General features: G+C 42.8%; 1 protein-coding gene across 5 annotated transcripts in view; it reads left to right on the plus strand.

Moving 5' to 3' along the window:
• The first annotated feature begins 218 nt into the window (after window positions 1–218).
• SLC25A48 (solute carrier family 25 member 48) overlaps window positions 219–17,352 on the plus strand; it is a 301,383-nt gene continuing 284,249 nt past the window's right edge. For 2 of the 5 annotated variants that reach the window (XR_012242905.1, XM_073620828.1), the window contains exons 1-2: window positions 224–389; window positions 584–627. Coding sequence is in view for 4 of the 5 variants with exons in the window: in XM_073620828.1 (XP_073476929.1) it covers window positions 344–389; window positions 584–627 (90 nt within the window). In the remaining variant the exon portion in view is untranslated. Of the gene's footprint in view, window positions 390–583; window positions 628–17,352 lie in introns of all 5 variants that reach the window. The other 3 variants (XM_073620827.1, XM_073620825.1, XM_073620826.1) reach the window with 3 other exon arrangements.

Below are 17,352 nucleotides of genomic sequence, written 5' to 3' on the forward strand. Positions count from 1 at the left end.
ACATGTTTTTCCAAACATATGATGCATTTGTGGACTGATAGCAATGTGGACTAGACATGGCAGAGCCACAGTGACAGTTTTCAGCCCTCAATGTATTTCTCCACACTCCACGAAAGCACATTATTTTAACACTAGGGATGAGTAGATTGAAGTTATAAACTGTTACTGACATTGGTAGAAAAAAATCAGATGACATGAGCTGCATCTGCCAGGAGAACACATTTGTTTTGTGCATTAAAACCTTTGGACTGGAAGAAAGCAAATACACTTTGACAGGACATGTGGTTGTGTCTAAAAGTACTGCATTTGCAAAGGACAATAAACTACGGAACAAAATTCTATTATGGGAAGGGTCCAGATAGATGATTTTGTAGCTGGATATCTTGGAGGCAAGCACATTTCTTTCTTTGCACTATTTTTCACAATAATATCCTCTTACACATTTTACAGATTTTTAGAATTATTTGTTTTCTACTTTGTGACAGTCATAATGACGTCAGATCATTTTGTGTTGCCAAATTACTTTTTGATGAACAGTATTATAACTTAATACTGTTTTTTTTTTTTTTTTATATATATACAGGCGCTGCTAGTGTTATTGTTGGACATCCTTTGGACACTGTTAAGGTATGTGATTTCCTTATGTTTGGCAGTGTTTTTAGACAGTTTTGACATTGCTATGCAGGCTGCATTTCTCTGGTGGTAATCATATTTTGTTGATGCTATAATGTTATAGTATGACAAAAAGAACAGGATATAAAAGCAAATATTGTATTTCTTATTATGTATAGAAAAAATTATATTTTAACTTACAAAGATTCCCTGTCTGTTTTGCATTTCAGCTACACATTAGATCAGATCCCCGCCACACTTCACCTGCACTATGCTGTCAGTCACAACTCAAGCACGATTATTGTAATACCAATAATCAGGGCAGAAGCAAAGGCATTAATAACATTGTTTTTGCATTTGTTTAGAGATAATCAAACTTCTTAACAGCCATTCTTGTAACAAAGAAAGCTTGATTTATTCATAGGACCTGGTTAGCAGACTGAAAATCTGCCATAGATCAGGGTTGCCAACCATCGGTAAATTTATCGAGAGTTTGTAAAAATCTGTGATTTTTACAACTCTGTAAATATCAGGTGCTGATTATTTGTCACGCTGAGTTGAATTTTTAAGTGTAACCCAGGCATATTACTTGTCATGGGTATTGTCAGTGTTTCCATATTGTGTTTATACTGTTTAAATATTGATTGTCTTAATTTTTAATAGGAGTTCTGTCATTTTTCAGTAAAAAATGTGCTCTGTCAGTAAATTTTTCCATGTTTTGTCAATAAAAAATGCTGCGGGAGGTTGGCAACACTGCCATGGATTGTCTGTTATTCCTGAAAAATAAGAGAAAAAAAAATGTTCCCTGTTATATATTCCTCACCATCTGTCTTTGACCTGCACGCAGGTACTTTGTTGAAGTGAACAGCCCTTTGTTGAGCTATGGGCCCCTTTAAGAATCTGATGAAAGCTCATGGGGGCCAGGGTGTGCACAGAGATAGTAAAGCCCAAGAGCCGGTATTTTGGTATCCCTGCATGCCATCTACAGTAAAAGTCTGTGGCTTTTGGTGCTTCAGACATCACTCCGCAGAACTTTTTTTCATCCTGACCAGAATAACACATTCCACTTAGGAGGTGGATGTCCTCTCTGATTACATCCTCGGAGAGATTTACAGGCTTCTATTCTCCTCTGTGTCTCGTACAAAGAAGACTGGTGTTGAATTTAAAGAAATGGAGTCTCGTGGGAGAAGGCATTTTCAGTTTGTGTGTCTTCCTTTCAGGGCTCTCCACCTCACCAATAAGCTCTATGAATCTCTGTGTAACACCTGGGGGGTGCTTCAAATTCATCATTACTTGGATGTTATACTACTCTTGACTCAGAGTCCAGGTGATCTACTAGTTCAAAAGGGGATTCATCTGGCCAGACTGTGAAGTTTTGGCTGAATAGGTGGTGTCAAGACAGTTGGAGCTGACCTAACTAGTCATTGATATGGGGGCCCAGTTTGATGCTCATGCAAACAATTTTCTCCTCCTTCTTTGAATGGGCCAAGCAGTTGTCAGCTTTCCAATGCAGGGGTCCCCTGGAAACGTTGATGTCTTGCATCCCTATGCTGCCCTGGGCACACTGGATCCTATGGACATTCCAAAGAATTTCCTTTTTGCACTTGAGCCAATTCAAACTACTTCTCCCCAGATGTGCAGGAGCCTCTGGTGACGGGAAAGTCAGGGAACCCTCACTTGATCCCGTCCAGTAGGTTCATTATCCTGGATCATTGTCACCACTGATGCCAGTACTTGGTTCCCAATGAATAGGTCTTTAATCAGAAGATCTTGCCATATCACTCAAGTATGGGGCCACTCTCAACTGAGTCTGCATCACCATCCATTCACAAGGTGCCTCTCTTGCCACCCTCACTCGTTGGTGGAGGAAGTGGACACTTTCACTCACCCAAGGAATAATCACCTAGCAGATGCCTTTCCTCTACTGCCTTTGTCATGAAGTTTCCAGGCAGAATGTTGTCTGAGGGTCTCACTGTCAAGCATGCCAATTGGCCCGCAGGCCTTGGGTTTACCCTAGCCATGGAACTTAGTTAGGACCAAGAACTACCAGGTTCAGGAGGCTGGTCCTGAGACTTTGCTCTGGGGACGAACAACGTTCCCCAGTGTTTTTATTCTGGTCCTGGATTTCCTTGCCATTGCTCTGTTTGCATCAAAAGAAAGCAGTCCTCAGTGGGACTTCACTAGAGAGGCATTGCCCTTCGATAACTTCAAGGGGCAGAGTATCGGATCTGCAAGCACTTGGGGCTACAAAGTCCTACATCTTATTCCTTCTGGACAAGTTGGAGCCTATGCCCATTGAGCACCTTTCGTTCCCAAGATGGCTTCTGTTTTCATCTTGCAAACAAAGTGGTGGTTCCATCCTTTCCAGCAGAGAGAGTACCTAACCTACACTGAATGTATCAGGTTTCTAAAATGCCTACCTTCCAGCAGCTTCCTAGTTAAAATCCTCTGGAAGGCTGTTTGTGTTTTCAACAGGAGGAAGCTACAGCAAAACCTTGTCATCTTGGAGATTCAGGTCATCCAGAAAACGTACAGTGCTGCCAGGCAAGAGCCTCCAGAAGTGATAAAGGCTCATTCAGCTAGGTCAATTTTTAAATCTATAAATTCGGGCATTTGCCTATGGAGACATCTGCAAAGCAGCAGGCTGGTTGGCGCAGTGCACCTGCCTCAGGCGCTACAGGGAAGATCCAAGGGCTCATACATCAACGGACTGCCATTGAATGATGGTCCAGTCTTCCATGTTCATTGTGATAAAGTTTGATTATACACTTTAGCCCTCCCTGATTAGCTTGTTATTTATCACATGTATGCTGCCATGTTGGAGTCAGGAAAATGGAAAATTGTATCGCATACTTACAGTAATTCTTCTTTCCTGATGCCAATCCATGGCAACATACGAACCCGCCCTTCTTTTGATCTTGTTATTTTTACGGAGAATGGGGGAGGTTATTCTCAGTCAGACTTTTATAGATTTAAACAGGTCCTGTGAGTGGATATAGGAGTGGAGGTATATCGCGTTTATGCTGCCATAGATTGGCATCAGGAAAGGAGAATTACGGTAAGTATTTGATACAATTTTCAATTTTTCTGAAGCTTGGGAGTGGGTTTGTGAGTACCTAGTTGGTAAATTCAGGACACTGCACACAAGTGCAGAAACATTGGATTAATAGGGTACGTAATGTAAAGGAAATGTGTAAGTTCTGTATATAATTGTATTCTATCTTGTATGTATTGCACACTGCCCTCACTGTGCACACGGCACTAATAATGTTTTCATTACATGTTTGCATTCTTTCGAGTCCTGATTAGAATTAGTCTGCCTATGTTACGCCCTTTGTTACCATAAACGTACAATTGTAATATTAATGTGATATCTACGTAATCATGTGTATAAAAACCTTCAATTCCGTCATAATAAAATGGAACAGTTATTTGGAAAGATGCGGAGTGTATCTTTTGTGTCTGTTCACTACTGCAGTAGTTATTATTAATTTGGAACCACTAATCAATGTGAGGATAGGAGTTGCTTATCTATAAAATTCCATGTCAGATGGCAAGCTTTGCCTAGGAGGGTATTTACAGGTGACCCTAATAATCCGAAATGAAGAGCTTGAGACGATCCGGGAATTTCTGATAATCAGCCGGCTGAGGTAAGCATTTTACTTACATTTGAGTTATCAGACTTCCTTGATCGGTAAGGCATTTTCGGGACAAAGGATATCTATTTTACTCCCCTAATCGAAAGGTATTGATTGGTGGATATACAGTATCTCACAAAAGTGAGTTCACCCCTCACATTTTTGTAAATATTTTATTATATCTTTTCATGTGACAACACTGAAGAAATTACACTTTTCTACAATGTAAAGTAGTGATTGTGCAGCTTGTATAACAGTGTAAATTTGCTGTCCCCTCAAAATAACTTAACACACAGCCATTAATGTCTAAACCACTGGCAACAAAAGTGAGTACACCCCTAAGTGAAAATTTCCAAATTGGGCCCAAAGTGTCAATATTTTGTGTGGCCGCCATTATTTTCCAGCACTGCCTTAACCCTCTTGGGCATAGAGTTCACCAGAGCTCTACAGGTTGCCACTGCAGTCCTCTTCCACTCCTCCATGACGACATCATGAAGCTGGTGGATTTTAGAGACCTTGCGCTACTCCATCCTCCGTTTGAGGATGCTTGAGGACATGCTTGGCCAGTCCATCACCTTTACCCTCAGCTTTAGCAAGGCAGTGGTTATCTTGGAAGTGTATTTGGGGTCCTTAGCAGGTTGGAATACTGCCCTGTGGCCCAGTCTCTGAAGGGAGGGGATCATGCTCTACTCCAGTATGTCACAATATATATATCTGTAGAAAGACTTCTGCGCTACTATACCAATAATAAGATGAAATGGAATGAGTGAAAGCTAAATGATGATGTTGCTGCAAAATCAAAATAGTGAACACCACTCACTAGAAAAAACTCAAAATATCACACATTTAAATAAATAATTGTGCGTGTGATCCTGCGCAACACCTCTAACATATATAGGCAATAAAAAATATGTGATGTGAAATCTCCAATATTAGTAGTATATAATACATATGCGAAAATAATCTAGATGAAAATATTATGTAAATAGATAAAATCCAATATCCAATATCAAATCAGTGAAAAATCAAATAGTCCAACAGTGATAATATAAAGTGAATAAAGTGCTGATGAATCAAGTTTCAAATAAGAAGAGAAGCAAACAAAAGTTGATAGATGATCTTGTGACTTTCGTGATAATCACACCACTGCTATGTGCTCCCAGAACTCTCACCTTAGCGGCATAGCAAATATGCCTAAATGTGTCCTCTGGGATGCCATCCACGTAGCAGGAACAATGATGTTGGTCTGTTATGTTTATGGGGAAAATCCCCTCCCAATGGTTGATGGACTCCACATGCAAAATAATGATTAAGCCTCCAATAGGGTAATAACGTAATAGCAAATTAATTTATTAAAAAATATCCGCTTACACTGCAGTAAAATCGAATGGGCCAAACATAAACAAGGAAACAGCGTGACAACGATACCCGATACGTCACTTCCTGTCCGCGCTGTGTATTTCCGGTTACGTCCTACGCGTTACGTCATATCACATGACTTCCTCAGGGAACCGGATTGGTTGGTACATCTGTTTATTTATATGGTTGGGACAGGAAGTGATAAAATCGCCATTTTGTTGTGGACCAAGTGCTGTTTAGGCGGCGGCCATTATCCAAAGGATAAACGCAACATGGCATTGTAAATAAAGTTTATTGACAACCAAAAAACTTAAAATGGGAAAGTGCTACCCCGTAGGTGAAGCCGCGCACCGCCAAATTAGATCAAGGGGCGAGATCGCATCATACATCCAATGGTTTCGTAAATGTTAAACACTACATGTATGGTTACGACCCATGGCAAATTTAAAATAAAGATATAAAACAATCCATGAACTGGTTATTTCATATAAATTTTAAAATTGTATACTAAAAGTAAAACATGTAGATGGTCCAATCATATGGAACCTGCTTATAGGTAAATATGTAAAAAAATGGGAACAAAAAAAATAAAAATATAAAATTATTTAAAATTAAAACGCATATATATATATATATATATATATATATATATATATATATATATTACTTAAGAAAAGAAGAGAAGGATGCAAATTAAATCGATAGTTTGCACACCGGAAATGAAATATGAGGTTTACATCAATAGTACACATGGAATAAATTAATAGTCACTAATAAAGCAATTTAAATCAAATTCTATGTTTAACCCCTCAGGTGCCAGTGTCCTTATTTTATGTATCCATTTGGACTCTTTCTGACTGAGGGTTCTGATTTTGTGATCCCCTCTCCATGATCTATTGTATCTTTCAATCCCCCAAAATAGTAGTCCTGTAGGGTCTTTATTATGCACTAAAGAGAAGTGTTTGGATACATTATGTTTCGGGAAGCCTTTTACAATATTTTCAATATGTTCTTTGATCCTTATTTTAAGTGCTCTTTTAGTCCTCCCTACATATTGCAATTTACAAGAACATTGCAGGACATAAACGACTCCTTCTGTATGACAGTTAATAAAATCTTTAATTGGATAAATATTTCCTGTGCTTGTCGCCTGAAATTCATGTTTTTTGCCTTGGAATTTTTGTGCATGTTGTCATGCATAGCAGTGTTTACAGGGATAATAGCCTTTACCATTAAAAAAGGAGAATTTATTTTTGGGAGGTGGTTCAACTACATTTTTCACAATTATGTCCCTCAATGTTGGGGCTCTTTTGTAAATAATTACTGGTTTGTCAGATAAAATTTTGTGTAGATGTTTATCTCCCTTTAAAATATGCCAATGCCTTCTAATAATTTTTTCTATGTCCTTAACCACTTGACGACCGCCTCACGCCGATGTACGACGGCAAGGTGGCACGGACAGGCAAAATCACGTACATGTACGTGATTTGCCTTCCGCGGGTGGGGGGTCCGATCGGACCCCCCCCGGTGCCCGAGGCGGTCGTGTTTTGTTCCCCGGCGATCGGAGGTGAGGGGGAGGCCATCCGTTCGTGGCCCCCCCCTTGCGATCGCCGCCGGCCAATGGGAACATTCCTTTGCTGCTGTATGCTAAACAGCAGCAAAGGAAGTGATGTCATCTCTCCTCGGCTCGGTATTTTCCGTTCCGGCGCCGAGGAGAGAAGACATCTATGTGAGTGCACAACACTACACACTCAGTAGAACATGCCAGGCACACAAAACACCCCGATCCCCCCCCCGATCGCCCCCCGATCACCCCCCGATCACCCCCCCGTCACAAACTGACACCAAGCAGGTTTTTTTTTTTTTCTGATTACTGTATTGGTGTCAGTTTGTGACAGTTACAGTGTTAGGACAGTTACTGTTAGCCCCCTTTAGGTCTAGGGTACCCCCCTAACCCCCCCTAATAAAGTTTTAACCCCTTGATCACCCCCCGTCACCAGTGTCACTAAGCAATCATTTTTCTGATTGCTGTATTAGTGTCGCTGGTGACGCTAGTTAGGGACGTAAATATTTAGGTTCGCCGTCAGCGTTTTATAGCGTCAGGGACCCCCATATACTACCGAATAAATGTTTTAACCCCTTGATTGCCCCCTAGTTAACCCTTTCACCACTGATCACCGTATAAGTGTTACGGTTGACGCTGGTTAGTTCGTTTATATTTTATAGTGTCAGGGCACCAGCCGTTTATTACCGAATAAAGGTTTAGCCCCCTGATCGCCCGGCGGTGATATGCGTCGCCCCAGGCAGCGTCAGATTAGCGCCAGTACCGCTAACACCCACGCACGCAGCATACGCCTCCCTTGGTGGTAAAGTATCTGAACGGATCAATATCTGATCCAATCAGATCTATACTAGCGTCCCCAGCAGTTTAGGGTTCCCAAAAACGCAGTGTTAGCGGGATCAGCCCAGATACCTGCTAGCACCTGCGTTTTGCCCCTCCGCCCGGCCCAGCCCAGCCCACCCAAGTGCAGTATCGATCGATCACTGACACTTACAAAACACTAAATGCATAACTGCAGCGTTCGCAGAGTCAGGCCTGATCCCTGCGATCGCTAACAGTTTTTTTGGTAGTATTTTGGTGAACTGGCAAGCACCAGCCCCAAGCGCCAGTACCGCTAACACCCACGCACGCAGCATACACCTCCCTTAGTGGTATAGTATCTGAACGGATCAATATCTGATCCGATCAGATCTATACTAGCGTCCCCAGCAGTTTAGGGTTCCCAAAAATGCAGTGTTAGCGGGATCAGCCCAGATACCTGCTAGCACCTGCGTTTTGCCCCTCTCGACATTGTCTGATCGGAGCGTGTTGTCGGAAATTCCGACCGTGTGTGGGCTCCATCGGACATTTTCCATCGGATTTTCCAACATACAAAGTTGGACAGCAGGAGATAAAATTTTCCGACAACAAAATCCGATCGCGTCAATTCCGACCGTGTGTGGCCTGTTCCGACGCACAAAGTGCCACGCATGCTCAGAAGAAATTCCGACACGGGACAGCTCGTTCTGGTAAACTTAGCGTTCGCAATGGATACAGTACTTTCGTCACGCTGCAATGTTCAAAATGGTTTAATACAGCGCACTCTCTTCTTTATAATGTGACAAGAATTAAGTAATTTTGCTGCTCATATTCACACACACTTCTCACAAACTTCTTTTGTTACTATTTATCGGGATTCCCTAAATATATTTTGATTTCTCACATCTGACAACATATTTTTTTTTTTTTTTTTTTTGACTTTAATGTAGAATCTTTTTTTGTGTTTCTCTTTTTTAATTTTTTTTTTTGGTGATTTTGATTTGTACTCCCGAAAATGTTTGTGTGTTTTTTGTGACAAGTTCCCACAACACCATTGATATGTTGTTCTATTTAATCTGTAGGAGATTGTTTGGTGTTGTTGTCCCTTGTTAATTTCACATTTTATGTTAGAAATGTACCTGAATCGTCACCAACAAACTGTCCTTTTTGGAAGAAAACACACACAGGAGAGTAGAATTTACCTAAAAATATTTTATTAAGGGGTCACAACTATAAACAAAGAGGGAGGCAACGCTGGAGAAACTGCAGAAGTGGGTGAAGCCTGGGACCCCCAGGGCAGACATCAATTATTTAAAAGCAAAATTGGTGGCCTGAGGAGTCCATATCTAAGGGAGGGCAGTCTGGTCCAGAAGTCCCAGAGATCCGGAAAGCAGCAGATGACATCTGTGTCCCCAGGCTGTGGTCATACGAGAGACTGCATCTTCTGTCAGACCAGACTGAACCCAGGGTCATCACTCTTTGGTCTTCCTTCCACGCTTCCTTCCAGCCTTTGGCTGTGGTGGTGGAGTTGTGGCAGCAGGAGGAGGAGGAGGAGGAGGATCGTCGATCTCAATGACATCCGTCTTGTGTGTCAGTTCCCCACTCTCCCCCTTACGTAGGACTTTATAAATCAGGTGCTCAGAGATCTTGCGTTGGCCCTCCTGCATGCCCAGCAATTTGGTGGCAGCCATGCAGGCAAAGGCCTCTTCAGGACTGGGGAAGGCTCTGAGGGACGCCGAAGCCTCCTGGATCAGCCTGTATGCTGAATCCTGCACAGGACTGGGAGTGGCCTTCCTGGCTCGTTTATGTGGCAGGCGGAGGGGAGGAACCTGAGACTCAGTCAGGCTGCGACTTGTCCCAGGCCTCTCTTGGCTGACACTTAGCCCCGCCTCCTCCTGGCTGCCACTAATCCCCGCCTCCTCCTGGCTGACACTAATAATCCCCGCCTCCTCCTGACTGCCACATTCCACAGCCTCCTCCTGGCTGAGGTCTTCCTGTGTATGAAAAAGGGACATAGTTTTAGTTTTTTTTACATCAATCACACACAATTTTCACCTCCTGACTGCTGCAAATTCAATGTTAACAAATATAACAGACTATCCTTCTGAGCCCAGCATTTTGCATTCTTGTCCCAATTTTGGGTGACCACTACTGTCTATTGATATGTAAAACACTTTTTTTAATCAGCAATTAATGATCAATAATAACATCTAGTAAACATCATTTATTTATTGCCCAGAAATCTGTAGAAGAATGCTATACCTGACTCCAGCTGGGCTCCTCCACTTCTTCCTGGCTGGAAGGCCCAGGTTGGACATCGGAAGCCTCAGCTGGGATGGAAGGAAGTGTGGAAGGAAGAGTGGAGAGGGATTCCCTGACTTCAGTGTGGTCTGACAGAAATTGCAGTCTCTCATAGTACCACAGCCTGGGGACATAAATGTCATCTGCTGCAGCTCCGGACCTCTGGGAATCTGTGACCTTCTTGCGCTCCCTAAGATATGTGCTCCTCAGGCCACCAATTTTAGCTTTTAAATAAGCAATGGTTGCTGTGGGGACCACCGGCTTCACCAACTCCAGCAGTTTCTCCAGCGCTGCCTGCCTCTTTTGTTTATGGTTATAGTGGGGGTGTCTGACCTGCCACAGACAGGGCAGCTCCCTGTATTTGTCAATAAACAGGGGCAGGAAATTGTGGTCGTTGAACCCATCCATTTTCTCTGCAAGACACAACACAAGACAAACCCTAATGTCAGGCCAAACTCCCCTAATCTTGTTACAATATAGGCTTCCATTTCGAAGCAGTATAGGCCCAAGTTTAGATCCTACCTTCGTTAGCACGATCGGCGTCTCCGATGCTCCTTCCTCCGCTCACAGATTGTACGTAAGACGCGCGCGTTACGATTTATACACACTGTGCATGCGTATAACTCCGCCCGCCCCTGACGTTCTTTCTATTCTATTCCCCGCCCCTTTTCGTTCGGTGCAGTGGAGGAAGAGCACATGGCGGATAGACAGCAGGATCGTGCTAATTACAGCAACGAGGAGGAGGAGGAGGAGGAAAGGCCGGAGCCTGAAACGTCCCGATCCAGAAAGAGATTAAAGGACTCAAATATGTCCTTTGGGGAGATGTTGGAGATGGTGGACATCCTGAAGAAGGCCGACTATGATGGAAAGTATGGGCCTTACCCCAACCACAATATCCGAAAGGCCAAGATCATGGCGAAAGTGGTCAGAAGTCTGCACCGGAAATTCAGGTTACGACGATCGAAAGATCAGCTCAGGAAGCGGTGGTCGGAGCTGAAATTACGAGAACATGAGCAGTACAGAAAGATCCGGAGAGTGCTGCAAAAAAGTAAGTAGTTGTGCTGTGTTCCTATTGTTCTTGTGTTTATTACGTTCGTGCTGCTCCATGTGCTTTTAGGAACTGTTGTACAGTTTAAAATGGCAACTTTCATGTTCATGGGCACATTATTCGTTCGGATCACACATTTTTATTTCGGACTATAAAATACCATTGTTTAGCCCATATGCATTTGGCCACCATTTTGAGGCCCTATACTTGTCTTCAAAGAATTTGGTTGTGTAGATGGCTTTGTTACTAGAATGAAATGCAAACTAGATTGTGTGTAAGGAGAGGACACTGAGCAGCTGTTTTCACATCTGGACACTGGAGCACTAGTGTGGTACCCCAGAACACCATTTTTATTAGGGGGGCCACACAGGTGCTCCAGTGTATACTATAGGGGGGGGGCTACATCTGTGAAGCTTGTACCAAACAGGTAAAGTATTGCAGCTTGACAAAGGACACTAAAAATGCTACATCTTGGAACTCGGCTAAAATAGACAATTGTACCCCACTTCCAAGCAATGTTTCATCTTTATAGTTCTGACATTAAATATCTGTGTGCTAAGTATACCATTTTTGTTTTACATAGGGGAGAAAAGACTCGGAGGACACCCCTCATCCGAGGAGACCAGAGCCCCCCCCCCTCTGGAAGAAGGGGAAATCCTCCCAACACAAGATGAGCAGGAGGAAGAAGACGTGGTGGAACTAGTCACCATAACAGGTGAGTGTCTGCGACCACAGGCTCAGATAAGAGATGGATGGCGGCATATTTTTTAGACCTAATTTATTTTGGGGTTCCTCTCTTTTTAGGTGATCGTGAGGTTGTGGATGAAGATCCTTTCACATCCGGAAAGTGCCCAGATCCTGATCGGGGAGATCATGGGGTGTAATTTACAATTGGAAAACATCAAGCAAAACATCAATGATGTTATTCCAAAATATAAAAACATCATTGATGTTTTGGGGCGAGTTTAACCCTTTCATGACTAAGCCTATTTTTGAAATTTGGTGTTTACAAGTTAAAATCCGTATTTTTTGCTAGAAAATTACTTAGAACCCCCAAACATTATATATATTTTTTTAGAAGAGAGTCTAAAGAATAAAATGGCGATTGTTGCAATATTTTTTATCACACGGTATTTGTGCAGCGGTGTTTTAAACGCAAATTTTTGGAAAAGTGACACTTTCATGAATTTTAAAAAATCCAAACAGTAAAGTTACCCCAATTTTTTTGTATAATGTGAAAGATGATGTTACGCCGAGTAAATAGATACCAAACATGTCACCCTTTATAATTGCACGCACTCGTGGAATGGCGACGAACTACGGTACCTATGAATTTCCATAGGCGACGCTTTAAAATTTTTTTACGGTTACCAGGTTTGAGCTACAGAGGAGGTCTAGGGCTAGAATTATTGCTCTCGCTCTGACGATCGCGGCGATACCTCACATGTGTGGTTTGAACACCGTTTACATATGCGGGCGCGACTTCCGTATGCGTTTTCTTCGCTGCGCGAGCTCGCGGGGCCGGGGGCGCTTTAAAAATTTTTTTTTATTTATTTATTTATTTATTTTATTTATTTTTGCACTTTTATAAATTGTGTTTAAAAATTTTTTTTTTTTTTTACTTTTATTGCTGTCACAAGCAATGTAAACATCCCTTGTGACAGTAATATGTGGTGACAGGTACTCTTTATGGAGGGATGGGGGGTCTAAAAGACCCCCCATCCCTCCTTTACACTTCAAAGTATTCAGATCGCCGAAAACAGCGATTCTGAATACTGTGTACTTTTTTAAATTCGGCGCCATTGGCAGCCGAGTAAACGGGAAGTGACGTCATGACGTCGCTTCCGTGTTTACAATTAGAAGGCTGGAACGAAGCCACTCACAGCTTCGTTCCAGCCCGCCCCCAGCCGCCGGAGATTCCCGAATGGACACCGGGCCTCCCGATCGCACGGGAGGCCCGGTAACAGCGGCGGGAGGCGGCGGGAGGGGGGGATGTCCCCTCCCGCTCCTCCGGTATAACAGCCGAGCGGCTTTTAGCCGCATCGGTTGTTATATTCGGGTAGCCGATCGCCCGCTGAAAACAACGGTACTGGGATGATGCCTGCAGCTGCGGGCATCATCCCGGTATAACCCCGGAAAGCCGAGGATGCATATGTGCGTTCGGTCGGCGGGAAGGGGTTAAAACCCCTCCAAATCACTTTCTTCTTTTGTGTGCTACAATGTGCGAAATGTTTTTGTGATTTTTCCCAAAGCCAAATTTGGAGGATGCACACAGTGTGTCAACATGTGCTATCTGCCATCACGGGAGATCAATGGACGCGTTTTGGGGGTGCAACCCCTTCCTCAATAATAAAGTAGCGGTGAGGAAGGGCTTTCTCCCCCAAAACACGTCCCTTGATCCCCCGTGATGGCAGCTAGCACATGTTGACATTGGGAAATTTGCGTGCATCTTCCAAATTTGGCTTTTCCTGGGGTGATTTCCCCCCATCTGAACGCAATATCAAACACAGTTCCTAAATACTCATGTCTGATATTGCCTTCAAGTTCTACCAAATATGAACTTTGTAAGATCAAGATTTGTGTCTTTCTTGTTGGTTTTACACAGGCCTGTTTTCTATAAAATGGACATTTTGATTTTGGATAATGACACCACAAAAATTGTTATACAACAAACATGTTGGTTTGTCAGAAAAACCTTTGGTAAATGCACATGTGATTGTGCAGGTATTAAAAAGATTGCTCATCAAGAATGTGTGGATTATTGTCTCAACGCTACAACACTTTTGGGGTGATGTAATTGTTGTTTTATGAGAAAATGGGGGTTATTTCCTAAGGGCAAATCCTCTTTGCACTACAAGTGCAGTTTCAGTGCAGTTGCAAGTGCACTTGTAGTGAAAATGTCTTTGCATTTAGTAAATAACAGCCAACAGTGCTTTGTATAAGGTTACACAATCACGACATTTTCTGCACTCCACACATTTCTGTCAGGGTCAGCTAAAACAAACACAAGCAGTAAATGTCCACAAAGAAGAGCCTGGGGGGAGATGCCTGTCGAGAACTTGAGGTCCTGCAGACTTCTCCCTGTGGCCAAATACCGCTGGGTAGCGACGAGCCTCTGCTCCAGAGTGATGGCTTGCCTCATGCAGGTATCCTGACTGCTGATATAAGGGGTCAGCGAAGCCAACAAACGGTGAAATACGGGGTCCGTCATCCGGAGAAAGTTCCTGAAATCATCAGGATTATTCTCACGGATCTCACGGAGCAAAGGCATATGACAGAACTGGTCACGCTGAAGCAACCAATTCTTGGTCCATGAACTCCTCCCCACCCTGTTTATGGACTGGACTTGTGTCAAGGTCAGGACCCCAACACCAAGCCCCCGCACAGCACGAACTGTACGAGGAGTACGCATACGAAACATGGCTAGAAAACGGTCGGCTGCTCAGAACAAAGTAACAGAACGCACTGAAGAACAGCAAGGCCTGTGAAGAGCGACCTGAAAACCAGTAACGAACGAACAAGAATACAATGACTACTTAAAGTCACGCGGAACTTGCTTGCACGCACTGAAGAGCAGATACAAACCCACAAGCACAAACTGAACGGCAGAAAACGATCTGAAAGCCACGAGTCTGGAAAAGCGCGAATCGTCTCTCACCAAACTTTTACTAACACAAGATTAGCAAAAGGAGCCCAAAGGGTGCCGCGCTTGGTTCTGAACCGGCCTTTTCTAGTCTCGTCGTACGTGGTGTACGTGATCGCATGGTTGTCGATTGGAAATTCCGACAACTTTGTGCGACCGTGTGTAGGCAAAACAAGTTTGAGCAAACATCCGTCAGAAAAAATCCTAGGATTTTGTTGTCGGAATGTCCGAACAAAGTCCGACCGTGTGTACGGGGCATAACACTTGGTGACGTGGCGAGTCCCATAAGTGCAGTTCAAGCTGGTGAGGTGGCAAGCACAAGTAGTGTCCCGCTGCCACCAAAAAGACAAACACAGGCCGTCGTGCCCATAGTGCCCTTCCTGCTGCATTCACCAATCCTAATTGGGAACCCACCACTTCTGCAGCGCCCGTACTTCCCCCATTCACATCCCCAACCAAATGCAGTCGGCTGCATGAGAGGCATTTTCTTTATGTCCTCCCGTGTACCCCTACCCAACGAACCCCCCCCAAAAAAGATGTTGTGTCTGCAGCAAGGGCGGATATAGGCGTGACACCCACTATTATTGTCCCTTCTGTCCTGACAATCCTGGTCTTTGCATTGGTGAATGTTTTGAACGCTACCATGCACTAGTTGAGTATTAGCGTAGGGTACAGCATTGCACAAACTAGGCACACTTTCACAGGGTCTCCCAAGATGCCATCGCATTTTGAGAGACCCGAACCTGGAACCAGTTACCGTTATAAAAGTTAGTTACAAAAAAAGTGTAAAAAAAAAAAAAAAAAAAAAACATATAAAATAAAAAAAAATAGTTGTCGTTTTATTGTTCTCTCTCTCTCTATTCTCTCTATTGTTCTGCTCTTTTTTACTGTATTCTATTCTGCAATGTTTTATTGTTATTATGTTTTATCATGTTTGCTTTTCAGGTATGCAATTTTTTATACTTTACTGTTTACTGTGCTTTATTGTTAACCATTTTTTTGTCTTCAGGTACGCCATTCACAACTTTGAGTGGTTATACCAGAATGATGCCTGCAGGTTTAGGTATCATCTTGGTATCATTCTTTTCAGCCAGCGGTCGGCTTTCATGTAAAAGCAATCCTAGTGGCTAATTAGCCTCTAGACTGCTTTTACAAGCCGTGGGAGGGAATGCCCCCCCCCACCGTCTTCCGTGTTTTTCTCTGGCTCTCCTGTCTCAACAGGGAACCTGAGAATGCAGCCGGTGATTCAGCCAGCTGACCATAGAGCTGATTAGAGACCAGAGTGGCTCCAAACATCTCTATGGCCTAAGAAACCGGAAGCTACGAGCATTTTATGACTTAGATTTTGCCGGATGTAAATAGCGCCATTGGGAAATTGGGGAAGCATTTTATCACACCGATCTTGGTGTGGTCAGATGCTTTGAGGGCAGAGGAGAGATCTAGGGTCTAATAGACCCCAATTTTTTCCAAAAAGAATACCTGTCACTACCTATTGCTATCATAGGGGATATTTACATTCCCCGAGATAACAATAAAAATGATTAAAAAAAAAAAAAAAATGAAAGGAACAGTTTAAAAATAAGATAAAAAAGCAAAAAAATAATAAAGAAAAAGAAAAAAAAAAAAGCACCCCTGTCACCCCCTGCTCTCGCGGCAAACGCAAGCGGCAGTCTGTCGTCAAACGTAAACAGCAATTGCACCATGCATGTGAGGTATCACCGCGAAGGTCAGATCGAGGGCAGTAATTTTTGCAGTAGACCTCCTCTGTAAATCTAAAGTGGTAACCTGTAAAGGCTTTTAAAGGCTTTTAAAAATGTATTTATTTTGTTGCCACTGCACGTTTGTGCGCAATTTTAAAGCATGTCATGTTTGGTATCCATGTACTCGGCCTAAGATCATCTTTTTTATTTCATCAAACATTTGGGCAATATAGTGTGTTTTAGTGCATTAAAATTCATAAAAGTGTGTTTTTTCCCCAAAAAATGCGTTTGAAAAATCGCTGCGCAAATACTGTGTGAAAAAAAAAAATGAAACACCCACCATTTTAATCTGTAGGGCATTTGCTTTAAAAAAATATATAATGTTTGGGGGTTCAAAGTAATTTTTTTGCAAAAAAAAATAACTTTTTCATGTAAACAATAAGTGTCAGAAAGGGCTTTGTCTTCAAGTGGTTAGAAGAGTGGGTGATGTGTGACATAAGCTTCTAAATGTTGTGCATAAAATGCCAGGACAGTTCAAAACCCCCCAAATGACCCCATTTTGGAAAGTAGACACCCCAAGCTATTTGCTGAGAGGCATGTCGAGTCCATGGAATATTTTATATTGCGACACAAGTTGCGGGAAAGAGACAAATTTTCTTTTTTTTTTTTTTTTTGCACAAAGTTGTCACTAA

This window comes from Aquarana catesbeiana, linkage group LG03, assembly GCF_042186555.1.
Source record: "Aquarana catesbeiana isolate 2022-GZ linkage group LG03, ASM4218655v1, whole genome shotgun sequence".
Lineage (NCBI taxonomy): Eukaryota > Metazoa > Chordata > Amphibia > Anura > Ranidae > Aquarana > Aquarana catesbeiana.